Source organism: Lynx rufus, unplaced genomic scaffold (assembly GCF_022079265.1).
Source record: "Lynx rufus isolate CCGP_SWC_20201006 ecotype Redwood Valley unplaced genomic scaffold, mLynRuf1.p SCAF_1, whole genome shotgun sequence".
Taxonomy (NCBI): Eukaryota; Metazoa; Chordata; class Mammalia; order Carnivora; family Felidae; genus Lynx; species Lynx rufus.
The window spans coordinates 73780456-73797834 of record NW_025814823.1 but is presented as its reverse complement, the minus strand read 5'-3'; the positions used below and the strand labels follow the sequence as shown (position 1 = coordinate 73797834).

General features: G+C 40.8%; 1 protein-coding gene across 1 annotated transcript in view; it reads right to left on the bottom strand.

Moving 5' to 3' along the window:
- The window catches only part of LOC124513577 (DNA excision repair protein ERCC-5-like), a 78398-nt gene that overhangs the window by 59506 nt on the left and 1513 nt on the right, over positions 1-17379 (bottom strand). The window contains exons 2-3 of the mRNA XM_047081713.1: positions 11825-12421; positions 4622-4748 (exon numbers count right to left, since the gene is read on the bottom strand). Coding sequence (XP_046937669.1) covers positions 4622-4748; positions 11825-12302 — 605 coding nt within the window. The 5' untranslated portion in view covers positions 12303-12421. The remainder of the gene's footprint in view (positions 1-4621; positions 4749-11824; positions 12422-17379) is intronic.

Sequence of the window (17379 nt, the reverse complement as noted above, 5' to 3'; positions counted from 1 at the left end):
AGTGGCTTCAACAACAAACAATTATTTATTTCCTATAGTTCTAGAGGCTAAGAAGTCCAAAACTGAGGTGCCAATGAATCTAATGTCTGGGGAGAAACTGCGTATGGCCATCCTCTCATTGTGTCCTCACACGATGGAGCAGAGACAGAGGAGGAAGCAATCTCCCACTTCCTGTCCTTTACAAGGCACGAATCCCATTCATGGGGGCTCCCCCTTCATGACCCAATCACCTCCCAAAGGCCCCATCTCTTAATACCATCACATTGGGGGTTAGGATTCCAATATATGAATTGGGGGGAGACACAAACATTCAGCCACAACACACATTCTATTTTTAACTTTTCGAGAAACTTCCACACTATTTTCCATAGGGGCTGTACTATTTTAGATTTTTATATTCCTACCGACAGCACACAAAAGTTCTGATTTCTCCACATTCTTGCCAACAACTATTATTTTCTGGCTTTTTCATAGTGGCCATCCTACTGGGTGTGAGGAAATACCATATTGCAATTTTGATTTGCCATTTCTCTGACAATTAATGGTGTTGACCATCTTTTTGTATGCTTGCTGGCCATTTGCATATTCTTTGGAGAAATGTCTGTTCAAGTCCTTTGCCCATTTTTTAATTGGGTTCTTTGGTATTTTTGTTGTTGAATTGTAGGAGTCCTTTACATATTCTGGATATTAACCCCTTATCAGATGTATGATCTGCAAAATATTTTCTCCCATTCTGTAGGATGCCTTTTCACTTTGTTGATGGTTTTCTTTGATGCACAGAAGTTTTAAGGCTTGATATGATTCTATTTGTCTATTTTTGCTTTTGTTACCTGTGCTTTTGGTGTCATATCTCAGATATCGTTGTCAAATTCAATGTCATGAAATTTCCCCCTAAGTTTTCTTCTAGTCCCATAGTTTTAGGTCTTTACATTTATGTCTTTAATCTATTTTGAGTTAATTTTTGATAAGCAGGGTCAAGTTCATTCTTTTGCAGGTGGATATCCACTTTTCCCAGCACCATTTGCTGAAGAGACTGTCCTTTCTCTATTCCATGGGCTTGGCACCCTTACGGAAGATTGTTTGCCCATGTACATGAGTGTTTCTCTCTGGGCTTTCTATTCTGACCCATTTGTCTACATATTTGTCTTTATGCCAGGATCACACTGTTTTGATTATGTAGCTCTGGGAGGTTTTGAAATCAGGAAGTGGGTGGCCTACGTTCCACTCTTGCCATCACTACCTTCCCAGCAATTCACTAGAGGCACTGTCCTTAGCTAGAAATTAGGAAGTAAAATAATCCAGTAGCGATCAGAGGAGCAGGATGTCTCCTTCCACAACCCCTACCTGCATTTCTGTAGTGCTGAACTGGATCTCCATCAAGAACTCTGATGTTCCTCCCCTGGTGCAGTGGCTCACACCCCTAGATCTAACCAAAGGGTCACCGGATGGTTTAAGGACTGCCACATGAACTTTAGGGAAACCTGTACCATTTGAGGCTAATAGTAGTCTTTGCAGTTCTTGGTGTCCTCTCCCTGCTGGTCCAGAGTGCAGAGGATTTGAGAAGCATGTATTAGAGACTATGGTTTGGGGATATTGTTAATTCTTTGTTTCAGGGAAGATAAGAGTTTTCCCCTATTTTTTATTTTCTTGTTATTGTTTCCATGGGTTTGAGGCATAGAGGCCAAGGGCAGGCCACCCCAAGATGGGTCGCTTTGACATGAACATTATTTTGAGTTGAAAGCAATCCAAACCCAGCAGATTCAGAAAAAGCTCGTTATCCCCCCTCCCCCCCCATCAACTGCCTGCCTTACCAGGAAGAGAGCTATTAACCAGAGACTCCCCTTTACCTGAGAAACTTATCTGCATAATAGGGTAATTTTTGTTTTTCAAAACATCTCCTTTCATCTCCCTACTAATCACCTTCCTCCTCTTATCCGCAGACTCCTACCCCTCTCCTTAGCTCACATAACCTTCATGTTACCTTAATGTCTTTAGAATTTCCATGTCTGTGTGAATTCCCTGTACATACGTTGATTTTCTCCTGTTAATCTGTCTCATGTCAATTTGATTCTAAGTCCATCTAGAAGAGCCTTGAAGAGCAGAGGAAAGCTACCTCCCCAATAGAGAGAAGGAATGGAGTAAACAGACCTTATTCTGTCATATTTAAATCTCCAACTTCTATCCAAAACACCTCTTCACAAAGTCTTAGGGTCACTCCTAGACACCCTTAAGATTTTCCATATTTCTTCATCAGTCCAAACTTGTTTACTGGTCTTGTTCATGACCAGCCTAAAACTTTTACTGACTTTCTACTATCTCCTACAGGTGTTTCCATTCCAATCGTACTCTTGTAATATCTTCAATGGGAAATGAGTTTGTCATCCTAACAGTGTTTCCCCTCAGGTTATTTCTCCCATCTATCCTTCCTCATCCAAGCCTTATGGTTTCACATGTCATACTATTAAAATACAATTACCCAAATTTGTTGTTAAAACAAATCTTAGGTGTAAGGGATTAGAAGCAAAAATGGGCAAAGGCTTTCTCCAAAGAAACTAAAATTACTGTTTTTGATTCTAATGCCTCTTCTCCAATACAATCTACATCCTTATTACTAACAATTAATCTTTTAAAATACCTTTTTGTTAAGAAATCATCAATGGCTTCTCTCTACGTCAGGAACAACAACAAAAAAAATCTAAATCCTTAGCCTAGTGTCCAAGATACAGATCATGACAGGTTACAAAGAAAGAATGTGAACTTTGGAGTCTGGCTCTCTTCAGTTTTAATACAAGATCTGCTTCTTCACCATGTGATGTTAGGTAAGCTTCTTAGCTTCTGAACTTCACTCCAGACAAGCCTGTCTAATCTTCATTACCAATACGCAAGACACTCTCCTCCCATCCATGCAAAGACCTTTGGACCCTCCTCCATACCTCTCTTAAGACCCAGCTCCTCAGTGAAGCCTTTTGATGATCATTATTTCCTCTCATGTTGGTAGTTTATTCATACCCATCTTGTCTGAAACTTGTCTGAGATATTTTATATTTCTCTGCTTAGTCCCCATTTCTCACCTACATTTTAAACTCTGAGAAAACAAACACCATGTTTTGTGTATCTCTGTATTCTCGGCCACAGTAAAGGGTCCAATATTTATTAAATAGGTGATAAAATCTAACATTTTTTAAACCTCACACAAATAATTTTTAAAATCTCAACCCATAGGGGCACCTGGGTGGCTCAGTTGGTTAAGCCTCTGACTTCGGCTCAGGTCATAATCTCACGGTTTGTGAGTTCAAGCCCTGCATCAGGCTCTGTGCTGACAGCTCAGAGCCTGGAGCCTGCTTCGGATTCTGTGTCTCCCTCTCCCTCTGCCCCTCCCCTGCTCAGGCTCTGACTCTCTCTTTCAATAATAAATAAATGGTAAAAAAAAAAATTTTTTTTAATCTCAAATCATAGACTAGTAATATCCAAAAGCCATCATTAATTAAACATTTTTTTTCTTTCAAATAGGAACTGTATTCCAAGGTAACCAAACAGCCACAGTTGATGAGTGAAAGCTCTTCTTATTGGAAGAAGATCACTAACTAATAAAGGGAGAAGATATGAAAGAAATTTGAAATATCACCATTTTCCAGCAAGGATTCAGGTAACAATCATCAATGGGTTTGGCTAAAACCACTAGGTGAAAAGTTAATGGGGACAGGATATTAGCCTGATGCCACTGTCCCCCCCACTGATTATGTGATGGTTGCAGAAAGGAAGAAAAAAGAACTTGACAATGTGGGCTGACGCTGTCACCGCCTAAATCCGATAATCAGTCTTAGAATCTAGTACGGGATGACCAGATACTATGCATCCCCTGATGTGATGCAGTATGAAGAACAAAGGGTCACTGAGGCGGTACTGTGGTCTAAAATGTTCCATCAGAATCTAAACCAAGTCTGTATGTCTAACTTCCAGCTGTCAGGAAATACTGAGGCTATAGAAATAATTTAGACAACAGGGGGGAAATATCAGACAAATCCAGAAGGTAGGACACTCTACAAGATATCTGGCCAAGTCTCTTTAAGAAGTTAATCTAGGGGCCCCTGGGTGGTTCAGTCAGTTAAGTGTCCAACTCTTGATTTTGGCTCAGGTCACGATCTCACGGTTTACGAGATTGAGCCTCGCTGTTGGGCTCTGCACTGACAGCATGGAACCTGCTTGGGATTCTCTCTCTCTCTCTCTCTCTCTCTCTCTCTCTCTCTCAATCTCTCTCTCTTTCTTTCTCTCTCTCTGCCCCTTCCCTGTACTCTCTCTCTCTAAATAAATAAATAAACATTAGAGAAAAAAAAAAAAAGAAGTCAATCTCCTAGAATTTAAAAAACAAAAGTGAGGGGAGGGAGGTAGAGACTGTTCTAGGTTAAGACACACATACAAGCCACAACAAGCAAACACTAAGTGTGGTTCATGGTTGGGAACCACAATGAACAACCAGTTGTAAAAATACTTCAAAACAATGTGGAAAACCTAAATTTAGCCTAGGAATTAGATACTATGGAAATATTATTAACTTTATTAAGTATGACAATGCTATTGTGTTAAGTGTGGTTAAGGAAAAAAGTCAATTTTTAGAGATTACCATCTTCTGAGATCTAATACTTTCCGCTGCTTAATATCTTCAAGAGGAGAATACTGAGGCCACTCCCTCTGATGTCTTCCTTTTTTGTCTGAAGTTTTTTTCTTGCAAATTTGTTTCTTTACATTGCCTAGACACAAGAATACAAAGTAAGCAAAATGCTCAGGATGAAATAAGCCATTATGGGAGTATAATTAATTATGTAAAAGGGACCCCCGGGTGACACAGTTGGTTAAGCAACCAACTTCATCTCAGATCATGATCTTGAGGTTCACGAGTTTGAGCCCCACGTCACATCAGGTTCTGTGCTGACAGCTCAGAGCCTGGAGCCTGCTTCAGATCCTGTGTGTGTCTCTCTCTGTGCCCCTCCCCAACTCGAGCTCTGACTCTCTCTCTCAAAAATAAATAAACATTTAAAAAATGATGTAACAAATTAAAAAGTAACTGCCACTAGTTCTCAAAATGATATTGCAAACATGTTGCAGAAAGACATGTATCTTCAAGAATACTCCCCTGGCTTAAAGAGAGAGAATAAATAAAAACAAGTTTAAGCAATCATGAGTGTAGTTCCTATCAGATTCTTACACTTCCAACTCCTGATCTAGTCCCTTCTCTAGGAAAAGAATCAATCGCAAAATCTTTGGTTTAGAAAATCAAATTACCAATGGTAAAATATTTAACTAGACCACTTTCCAGAAAATGAATCCCTTTCTACAAAACAATAAAACCACATTAATGTAACTCTGTTAAGAAAGTAAAAGCAATAGATCCAATAATGCAATGATGCGATATTTAAAAATACCTGCAGGCCTTACAGAGACCACAAAATGGATTAAGAATGATGCTCATGTGTACATTATGAAAACGTGACTTCAGCACCAGGAACTAGAACGGAAAACAAAGTCTTCTTTCTGTGTGTGTGTACATAATGAAGTGTGCACGCACACACACGCACGCGTGTGCACACGTGAGCACATGCAAGCAAACACACACACACACACACACACACCACTCTCTCCAAAAGACATGTAAAGCAAATAGGAGGGTCACCTAAGGGGGAGGAGAATTGGAAGCTAGACAAAAAGAAGACAAAACTGAGAATGAGACACTGCACTGTTTAATTTTTACACTTTTTGTTTCTGAACGATGCTAATGGATTACTCAGGCAAAAAAAAAAAAAAACAAAAAACACCTATTTAATTAAAATCTTAACTATAGAGAAATGATGGTTACCAGAAGGGAGGTGGGTGGCTGTGGGGGAAATAGGTGATGGGGATTAAGGATGCACTTGTCGAGATGAGCACCAGGTGAGGTATGGAATGTTGAATCCCTACATTGTATGCCTGAAACGAGTATTACACTTTCTGTTAACTGACTGGAATTTAAATTAAAACTTTAAAAAATATATTAATAAATAACATCCAAGTTTCATGTCAGTAAAATACCATTAACATTTCAGACAGCTATGCTCAAATACTTGAATAAATTTCACACATACTACATTTTCGATGAAGTGATCAAACCTGATATGAAATTATATTAGAGCTAATATTTTATTTTTATGAGTTATTCACAATGATAAGACATAGATTATAGAGAGATATGTCTAGAAAACAAACACAGGAAGGGGTTTATTTCATTCGCCTTTCAATAAAACCCAAACCAGCTGGAACTCAGAAACTATGGTGACACAGGGGATTTCTCTGATTTTTGTTAGATGTCATAATGACAAACACTGTAATATCCAGACACCAGTTTTTCCCCACTGCCTCTAGCTATTCGAAGTCTTCACAGAGAACACAAAATTTCCACAGAGCTGAACAACCAGTGGCAAATATGAGCTAAGTCCCATTCGGACAAATTTCTTCCCCTAATAAAATACATCTTAGAGACTGACAAGATGGAAAAACCACTGTCCAGCGTTTCTCCAATGTCTTGTCTTCACTGCCCCATAATGCCTTAATGCCCTATGCAGTTTTCCCAGCCACTTAAAACCTTAGAGGCTAATGAAGCGTGCTAATCAGTGCCCTCAGCACTCCCTGGGGTGGTCTGGCCCCACACGCTTTCCTCTGAGGCTACCTAAGCCTGCCCTCTGTCCCCTTCAACTTTACGCCTCGGAGCCCCCCGGGCTAAAGAAGTGTGTTCCAAATAAGCATCCTTGGTAAATCCAACTGTTGCCACACGGGCAAAATTCCATTCAGCTTGGGAGAGAGGAAAGCTCTGGCAAAGTGGGAGCTAAGTTTGAGAGGAGAACGTAACATACCCACGCCTGAACACTGTCTCCCCATCTCATCAACCCCAAGAACCTCTGCCCACTGCTGTCTGTCACCGCCATGTTCCTTCTTCCGTTCCCCACCTGGCCCACAACACACCATTTGGCTCTGACACCAAAAGGAACACACATACACACACAGCTACCTCTATTCACCACGCTGCCTTTTAGAGAAAGGTCTGAGCATAGCAAAAAGTAGAGTATCTGCCATCTTTTTGACTTGAGGAACCACGGGACAGAGTTTGGGGCAATCACTGTCACTGGAAAGTGAGGTGGGTGGGCACCCCAGAAATGAAAGAGCCAGAAAAGGGGAGACTCAAATTCTGTGCATAAATTTGGCCCCAATCTTAGGCTGGCTCTGGAACCATGCGTGCACAGAGCAGACCCCAAAGAGCACAGCTAAGGCCAAAAAATATTGGACAGAGATTTCAAATGTCCTTAAGGGACAGAATTTGTGGCTTTAGTCAAACCAAATCTATTGGTGCTAAAATTAAAAACAAACAAATGAACAAACTTGAAATAAAGCACTCTTTGGAGGAATATACAAGAATCCAAAATCAACACATTTCCAATACCCAGCATACAATCCAAAATTATTGAATATGTGAGGAAACTGGAAAATGTGACACCTTCTCAAGAAAAAAAGATTAGACCAACTCGAAGATGACCCAAATTTTAAAACTGGCAGATAAGGATTCTATCTTATCTTATTTTAAGTAGGTTTCACACCCAGCACAGAGCCCAACATGGGGCTTGAACTCACAACCCTGAGGTCAAGACCCGAGCTGAGATCTCGAGCTGAGATCTTAACCGACTGAGCCACCCAGACACCCCAGCAAATAAGGATTTTAAAGTGGATATTACAGGGGCACCTGGGTGGCTCTATCAGTCAAGCATCAGACTTTGGCTCAGGTCTTGATGTCATGGTTGGTGAGTGTGAGCCCTGCTATGGGTGAGCCCCACTTCTCTCTCTCTCCCTCACTCTCTCTCCCTCTCTGCCCCCCATGGGATTCTCTCTCTCTCTCTGCCCTTCGCTCATTTGCACCCTCTCTCTCTCAAAAAAGAAAAAAGAAGAGAAAGAAAAGAAGGATGAAAGAAGGGAAGGAAGGAAGGAAGGAAGGAAGGAAGGAAGGAAGGAAAGAAAAGGAAAGGAAAAAAGAAAGTGGATATTATATCTATGCTTTATGAGATAGATAAAATCTTCCAGTAAGGAATGAGAAGATAGGAAACCCAAGATAGGAAACAAAAACTACTTTAAAAATGTAAATTCCGGAACTAAAAAAAACAATAATCTGAAACAAATAATTCATGGAATATACTTATCTTTAAGAGATCCACTTTATCTTTTTCTTCAGCTATCAAGTTTTTATCAAAAGGAAGATGAATCATGTCTTTTCCAAGGCGAGCTGACTAACACACAATGTTACATTCGTTTCAAGTGTACAATATAGTGATTCAACAACTCTATATGCTACACTCACCATAAGAGTGGCTACCATCTGTCACCACACCACACTATTACAGAACCTTGACTGTATCCCCTATGCTGTGCCTCTTATTCCCATGAGGCTTCACTCTCTAACTGGAAGCCTGTATCTCTCACACCCCTTTACCCATTGTGCCTGTCCCCCACCCCTCTCTCCTCTGGCAACCATCACTCTGTTCTCTGTATTTGTAGGTCTGATTCTGCTTTCTGTTTGTTTGCTTGTTTACTCGTTAGTTTCAGGTTTTAGATTCCACGTTAAAGTAAAATCATACAGTATTTGTCTTTCCCTGTCTGAACTATTTCACTTAGCATGATACCCTCTAGATCCATCCATGTTGCAAATGGCAAATTCTCATCCTTTTTTTTTGGTTGAGCAGGAGAGATGCACTTTAAATATAAAAAGATACAAGTTGAAAATAAACGGACAGGAAAAGATACACCATGCAAGCACTAGTCAAAAGAAAGCTGGAGTAGCCAGATGAATATCAAACAACATAGCTTTCAGAACAAGAAATATTACCAGGAATAATGAGGGACATTTCATGACAATAAGAAAGGTCAATTCAACAAGAGGAAACAATACTCATATTGTGTGTGCACCTAATTAATAGAGTTTCAAATTACATGGAAGCAAAAATCAACAGAATTAAATGCAGAAAAGATAACAATCATAGCTGGAGATTTTTAACATTTCATTTTATTTTTTTTTTTAATTTTTTTTAACATTTATTTATTTTTGAGACAGGGAGAGACAGAGCATGAACAGGGGAGGGTCAGAGAGAGGGAGACACAGAATCTGAAACAGGCTCCAGGCTCTGAGCTGTCAGCACAGAGCCCAACGCAGGGCTCGAACTCACGGACCACGAGATTGTGACCTGGGCCGAAGTCGGCCGCTTAACCGACTGAGCCACCCAGGCGCCCCTTAACATTTCATTTTCAGGTGTGAAGAGAACAAGACAAAAATTCAGTAGTGACACAGAAGATGTGAACAACACTTTGGCCCAATCACAAACACTTTGACCCAATGTGTATTTCTAGAACACTATACTCAACACTACACCCATATTTTCAAATGCACACGGTACATTCACCAACACAGACTGTGTGTTGGGTCATAAAACAAGTGTCAGCCCATTTTAAAAGACGAGTTCATATGTCCTCTGTCCACAATGGAAATAGATTAGAAATCAATATCGGGGCACCTGGGTGGCTCAGTCAGTTGAGCATCAGACTCTCGATTTTGGCTCAGATCATGATCTCATGGTTCCTGGGATCAAGCCCTGCATAGGGCTCTGGACTGACAGCGCAGAGCCTGCTTAGGATTTTCTTTCTCTCTCCCTCTCCCTCTGCCTCTCCCCTGCTCACGTGTGTGTGGGTGTGCGCACACACGCTCCCTCTCTCTCTCAAAATAAATAAACTTTAAAAGAATCAATATTTAGAAAAAGCCCCAAAGTATCTGGAAATTAAGCAGCATACTTCTCACAGTAACATATATATCAAAGAAAAAATCACAAGGGAGATCATAAAATACTTCAAATTACATGATAATAAAAATACAGTGTATCAACCTTCGTGGGCTGTGGTTACCAGAGTACTTACAGAGCCATGTTAAGCACTAAATGCTGGAAGCAGAAAAGTCTTGAATCAAAACGTTGGAAAAAGAAGAACAAAGTAAACCCGAAGTAAGTAGAAGAAAGAAAATAATAAAAAGCAGAAATCAATAGAATAGAAAACAAACAATTGAGAAAAGTAACCAAGTTAAAAGCTGGTTATCTGAAAAGATGAGCAAAACTGATACACCCCTAACCAGAAGAAAAAGGGAGAGAACATAAATTACCACTATCAGGAAAGGAAAGAGGAATTATTGCTAAAAGACCCTGTAGACATTAGAGGGATAAAAAGGACTATTAGAAATAACTTTGGGGAGGGACACCTGGGTGGCTCAGTTGTTTAAGTAGCCAACTCTTGGTCTCGGTTCAGGTCACGATCTCATGGTTGGTGAGATCGAGCCCCGTGTTAGGTTCTGCACTGAGAGCTCGAAGTCTGCTTGGGATTCTCTCTCTCCCTCTCTCTCTCTCTGCTCCTCTCCTGCCCACGCCCCCCTCCCTCAAAATAAATAAAAAACATTTTAAAATATTTTAAAAATTACTTCGGGGGGCCTGGGTGGCTCAGTCAGTTAAGCGTGAGACTCTTGATTCTGGCTCAGGTCATGATCTCGCAGTTGGTGAGATTGAGCCCGCATCGGACTCCATGTTGACAGTGTGGAGCCTTCTTGGGATTCTCTGTCCCCCTCTCTGCCCCTCCCCTGCTTGTGCTCACTCTCTCTCTCACTTGCTCGCTCTCTCAAAATAAATAAATAAACTTTAAAAAAGAAAAAAAAGAAATAACTTCATGCCAACAAAATTGGCAGCTTAGATGAAATGGACAAACTAAAACTTGACAGAATCGATGGGAATCAAGACAACTCCATGATCACAGTTAGAGATTTGTTACACCCCTCTGTACAGCCCTCAGAAAATAGGAGAGAACACTTCCCAACTTGTCTTAGGAGACCTGCATAGCCCTAATTCCAACAACCTGAAAAATATATTACAAAAAATTACAGACCAATCACCTGTAAATATAGACACAAGGTGAAACCCCCCTGACACGCTGAGAATACAAATTTACATGACATTCTGGGAAACAAGTCAAGCTGACAAACAAACAAGAAGTATGGAGGTTTTACAAAAAGAAGCCTAGAAGTAAAATACAAATCCCACCTCCACCTCCTCCTAGCTATCGTCTTTCCACAAGCACCTCAACCTCTCTGAGCCTTAATCTCTTTACCTACAAAATAAGAGTACCCACCACATAAAAATCCTGTATTACTGTGAGTTCAAAAGAAAGAAGTGAAAAGCAGTAGTGTCTGCCACAGGGCCACCACCCTGCAATTGCGAAGGCTTTGTATTGCACCCTGGGTGAATAGCGCCCTCTTAAGTTGTGCAGTACACAACCTAGTCAGTGGTACCTGGAGACCCTGCTGGGTGCTCAAACAATTTTAAAAGGAAAAAGCCACAGTTATACAGAAGAAAAAAACTAAACGTTTAGTTGGGAAAGATGAATTCATGTCTCTGCAAAACTAAAAAATAGTGGTATGTTATTCTAGCCACCTCATTAACCACTTCTAAGCCACTGTATACTTATCTGCAATACCGGTATTTTACAGCATTCTTAGATTTTTCAAAGCTCTCAAAATGCTAAGGTTATGTGTGCAGTTTCCAGTGGCAAGCCATTAATGAACTAAATGTCCTCTGCCCAAAGTTACTTCTTAACTACAGTGATAGGCATGATAGCAATGTTCCTTGTATAGCAGTATGAAAAAGGAAACCATGCTTAATGGCAAGCTTAAACAAGATACATTGTTTTCTTATATTTTCACATGGGAAATTCACGCCTCCTTCCTTACCTGATTTGTGTTTCAAATTTGTGGTCACCCCATCAAATTCAGACTTATCAATTTCCCATGCGAGAGGTAGCTTGCCCAGGCTATTGGATAAGTTGTCCAAGCTATTTTCTTCATTGTAGATGATCTCTGATGTACTAGTTGGGATGCCAATGTATCTTGATGGGTTATTTCCCGCAGATAAAGAGGTACTATCAGGAAGACAAGAAGAGCGGGTTGAATTTGGAGGTTTATAGATTGAGGTTGCCTGGTTGAGAAAGGCATAGTCTGAACAGATGGCATAAATTTTCTCTCGAGTATGGGTCACTGGACAGCTCCACGGATAATGACCATCTCCTTTGGGGCCCAAGGGTGCCCCCGAGGCACGAGTGCAGAAAGACTGTACAGCACCGTGTAGATTCTCTTCAGGAGACTTTCTCTCGGATTTGTGCTCACCATTTCCAGAATCATTTGCCCTTTCTGCTTCTGCAACGTTAGGCATTGAATGCAACTATAAAAGTTCTGTTAAGGAGAAGTTGCAACTCTTTCTGCTACTCAAAAACCAACTGTGACAATCGTTTAGAGCATCCTACAGAAACTTGGGAGCTGCAAAATGAGATCCTAAGAAAAGAGGGAGGAAAGAGAAACATCAACAATCCACTAGACACTACAAAAGACTAAGAAATATATCAAATGTTTCACATGGGTTCATTTAATGAACATTTATTTTACAACTACTAAACACCTAGAGTCACCCCCCATCTGCTTTATTAAAAAATTATTTTACAATAATGCTTTAGAATAATAAAAAAATACAAACAACTCAATTAAAAATGGGCAAAATATCTAGAGGCGCCTGGATGGCTCAGTCAGTTAAACATCCGACTTCAGCTCAGGTCATGATCTCATGGTTCATGAGTTCGAGCCCCACATCAGGCTCCGTGCTGACAGCTCAGAGCCTGGAGCCTGCTTCAGATTCTATATCTCCCTCTCTCTCTGCCCACCCCACACAGGCTCTGTTTCTCTCTTTCTCTCAAAGATAAATAAAAACATTAAAAAAAAATGTTTTTAATAGGCAAAATATCTGAATAGTCACTTCTCCAAAGACAGTGTAGAAATGGTCAATAAACACAACGAAATGATGTTCAGCATCATTAGCCATCTCGGAAATGCAAATCAAAACCACAATAAGACACTATGTCAACCCAGCGGGATGGCTCTAATGAAAAAGATAGACGATAAAGATTGTTGAGGATGTGGTGGAACTGGAACCCTCATACACGTCTGATGGAAATGCAGAATGGTCTAGTCACTTTGGAAAACAGTTCCTCAAACACTTACAGAGTGACCATATGATCAAGCAATTTCACTCCTAGGTATATAGCTACGAGAAATGAACACATGTGTCCACACAAATGTTCGTAGCAGCATTATTTATCATAGCCAAAAAGGAGAAACAACCCAAATATCCATCAATTGATGAATGGGTAAGTAAGATAAATAAAATGTAGTTTATCCATGCTACAGAATATTATTGGGCAATAAAAATAAATGAAATACTGACCCATGCTACAACACAGATGGCCCTTGAAAGCATTATGCTAAATGAATGAAGCCAGTCACAAAGGAGCAGACAGTGTATGATTCCATTTATATGAAATGTTCAGAATAGGCAAATCTCTAGTGACAGAAATTAGATTAGTGGGTTACCTACAGCTGGGAGGGAGGGGGAGGTTGGGGATGATGGGGTTTCTTTTTGTAATAATGAAACTATTCTATAATTGATTGAGGTGATGAATCCACAACATTATGAATATACTAAAAGCTACTGAACTGGACATTTGAAACAGGTAAATTATATGATGTGTGAATCATATCCCAATAAAGCTGTGCATCCATCACCACAATTATAGTTAGTAGTCACTAACTTGTGGTCAGTCTCAGGAAAAACTCATTTTCAAGTCTACACCAGTTCCTTTGGGGAAGAAAACAGAACAGTTTAAATAGCAACCAAGGGCATTTGAGGAAGTCAAAGATTTACAGGACCTTGATGAGTCAGACCAGCACAGGTGGTACAGGAGGGCACAGGGTGCAGGTGCCAGTTCTGAGTGTGCCCACCCCACAGGGCGCTAGTGATAGAAAAGTACTCAAGAGACACAGCCCGCCCCAGGTAACCAGTCTGATGTTCACTAGTCAATATCTCTGCCCATTCACTTATTTTAAAAAAATTAGAAGTGAGAATAATTTTCTTAGGTTACAGAAAATGGTTATATAAAACCCCCCATACAAATATTGAATGACAAAAACCTCTAAGGCAATAAGAAATAACAGAAGGATTGCCACAAGAGCCGTGGTCCCTCTAAATCTGTGAGCAGAGGGGCGCCTGGGTGGCTCAGTCAGTTAAGCGTCCGACTTCAGCTCAGGTCATGATCTCACAGTCCATGAGTTCGAGCCCCGCGTCGGGCACTGTGCTGACAGCTCGGAGCCTGGAGCCTGTTTCAGATTCTGTGTCTCCCTCTCTCTCTGACCCTCCCCCATTCATGCTCTGTCTCTCCCTGTCTCAAAAATAAATAAACATTAAAAAAAAATTTTTTTTAAATAAATCTGTGAGCAGAAAACTAGTAAAGGTAACACATGTCCTACATGTAATTTAAGGTAACAGAGTTCATTACAAGAAGGACTCCATATATCCTACAAGAGATTCCATTCCCTTTATTTTTAAGGAATGCTTTCCTTTTTTCTTTTTTAATGTTTACTTATTTTTGAGAGAGAGAGAGAGAGAACGAGTGGGGGGGAGGCGGGGGGGGGGGGGGGGAGAAGATCCAAAGCAGCCTCCAGGCTCTGAGCTGTCAGTACAGCTGACTAGAGTAGGACACTTAACCCACCGAGCCACCCAGGCACCCCAGGAAGGCTTTCCTTCCATTCAAACCTTTGAGGAGTGAGTTTTTTGGAATTGGTGCAGTTTATAGTTATTCACAGAAAAGTCGGTTTGGCTGGAACCTCCCCACCAAAGATGGAACCCCCAACAGTATCATTTGGGAAACTTCTCTTGTTTTCAAGAAATCCTGGGAGTGCTAGCAGTGGATCTCTTCACAGGAAGCCCTGGGAGTGCTAGCAGTGGATCTCTTCACAGGAAGCTTTAAGCCTTCTCTTTCTTCCTCATCTCCTGGTGTCATGGTGATGTTGGAGGAAGACGCAAAGAGAAGCTTGTATCTGAGGCTGTACAGACCACACTGGGCTTTTCTGAGGAGTCGATTTCTCTGATTCTTAGCAGATGACCTAACAAAGCACTTTCTACTGAGCTGTTGTCCTGGTGCCTTTCTCTGAGAGCCAGCGTGGTGGACGGAGGTAGGTATTATTTGTGGCGTTGGGGCTGTATGGGTGGGTTGCGGTAGGGTGCATAGGGCCCTGGTAAGTAAGGGGTAGTGACCCAAGGGTGTTGGAGTCCATCAGAGGGAGTGGTGGGGACAGAAATGCTCCGGGCACTGCCCTTGTCTCTTCATCTCAAGCTTAGTTTCTACTTTGTCACAAGCTTCCTTCCTCAGATTTAATAGAAGTGTGCCCATGGGACCAGCTCTCTGTAGCGTGGGGATGTTATGAAGAACGCTCATTTGGAACATATAGAGAATATTCTTATCAAAAACATAGGCAAAAGGAAATTAGTGCATTTGAGCACAAAAGGTAGGGCTGAGGGGCGCTTGGGTGGCTCAGGTGGTTAAGCATCTGACTCTTGACTCTTGATTTCTGCTCAGGTCATGATCTCACAGTTCACGAGATGAAGCCCCACATCAGATACTGTGCTGACAATGCAGAGCCTGCTTGGGATTCTCTCTCCCCCCTCTCTCTACCCCTCTCCTGCTTGTGCTCTCTCTCTCTTGTGCGTGCTCTCTCTCTGTCTAAATAAATAAATAAATAAATAAATAAATAAATAAACAAACTTTTTCTTTAAAAAAAGGTAGGGTTGAACTTTCTGGAAGCTAAAGACAAGAAAGAACATAGCACTTAATTAACAAAAAGTTTAATAGTCTGGTTTTCTTTGCATTTTGGGTTTGTTTGCTTTTAAATAATAGTCACTCAACAAGCATGATCTCTTTGGTTGCACTTCTACAAAAAAAAAAAAAAGTGAAGATCATCCACATAAGGGCATAATTTATATCAATTGTCAATAAAAACCAATACGGTATGAAAACATTCTCCTTTGAAGCATTGTTTATGGAAATTTCTCTTTGAAAAATTGTGTAATGTTTCTAGATTTTTATCACAGAAGTAAAACAAATGACAGAGAAAACTACTACAAAATACCAAGATATGACACAAAGAAAATGAAAATCATCCAACTCCCATGACCCAAACGCTGTTGATGTTTATTTTCTTCCCTTAATATCTGTCAGATCTGGGGAATGTTCTCCCCATGTCAGTGTGAGCCCCTGAAGCTAACTGATGTTAGTATTATTTATTATTATCGCATGCTCAGGCTTCCCTACAAGAGAACTGAGCACAAGTTATTACTGATAACAGAATCATTAGAGACAGCAATCACTGTATTATGTTGTAATTATAGCCTCAGGAAACACTGAGGGACAAAGGTGCCCTTGTCCCTCCACTAAATAGCCTGTAGCTTCTCTGGTTTTGTCACACCTCATATCTCCTTTTGTTCCTATTTTGGTAAACCATTCCCAAGTTTATCCCCACTCCTAGCACCACCCCATCCCCGGGATGATATTTCTAACCTGACCTGTGCAGAGTTATTAGAAAATAAAGCTTGGACACATATATATGCTCACGTAACTCCCCTGCCTAAAACCTTCTGCTCTTAGAACAAAAAGCCAACTCCTGGCCCCAGGATGGATCTCCTTAGCCCCATCCCTCTCTCACAGCCCCCTTCCTCCTTCCAACTTTCCAATCTCTGGATGCGTTCTCCTACTCACCCTCCAGTATTTGGTTAATCCCCATTTATTGCACATATCCTTCCATGTCACTTTCTGGAGATTCTTTCTTTGCTCCCCAAACCAGGCTAGGTCACCCTGTGCATACTCAGTACCTTTCCTTAACAAGTCTTACCAGGGCTATCCCCAGGGAAGAGCATTTTTTAAAAGTTTCATCAACAAATACTTAACTTGTAAGTGCCTACATCATGCCAGGCATTATTTTAAGCCCCGGATTAGGAGCCTAGTAGATTCCAGGAAGATTTACTAGGAGAGGCTTTACGAATCGGGGGCTGGACATTAGGCTAAACAGCCTCTCTTTCCTCCTCCCTGGGTGTCGTCTGTGAGAATGATGTTTCCTAATCCAGGTAAGAGAGGAGATGCTCTATTACGATTTTACTAAGAATGTCTAAGGACCTAAGGCTCAATTTAATGATGTTCTCAACCATCATGGCACAGGCAACAGAAATACTGTTTAACTGTGAGTGAACAAAATTTTATAAAATGCACCTGTAAAGTAACGATTTTTAGAAGTCACTAGAACGAACTGTTCTGTCAAATAAACGCTCCATTTGTAAGGTCAGTATCCATCGCCTAGGCTACATTCTTTTCGGGTTATATTTCCAATCCGTATTTTAAAGTATCAAGTTGGCT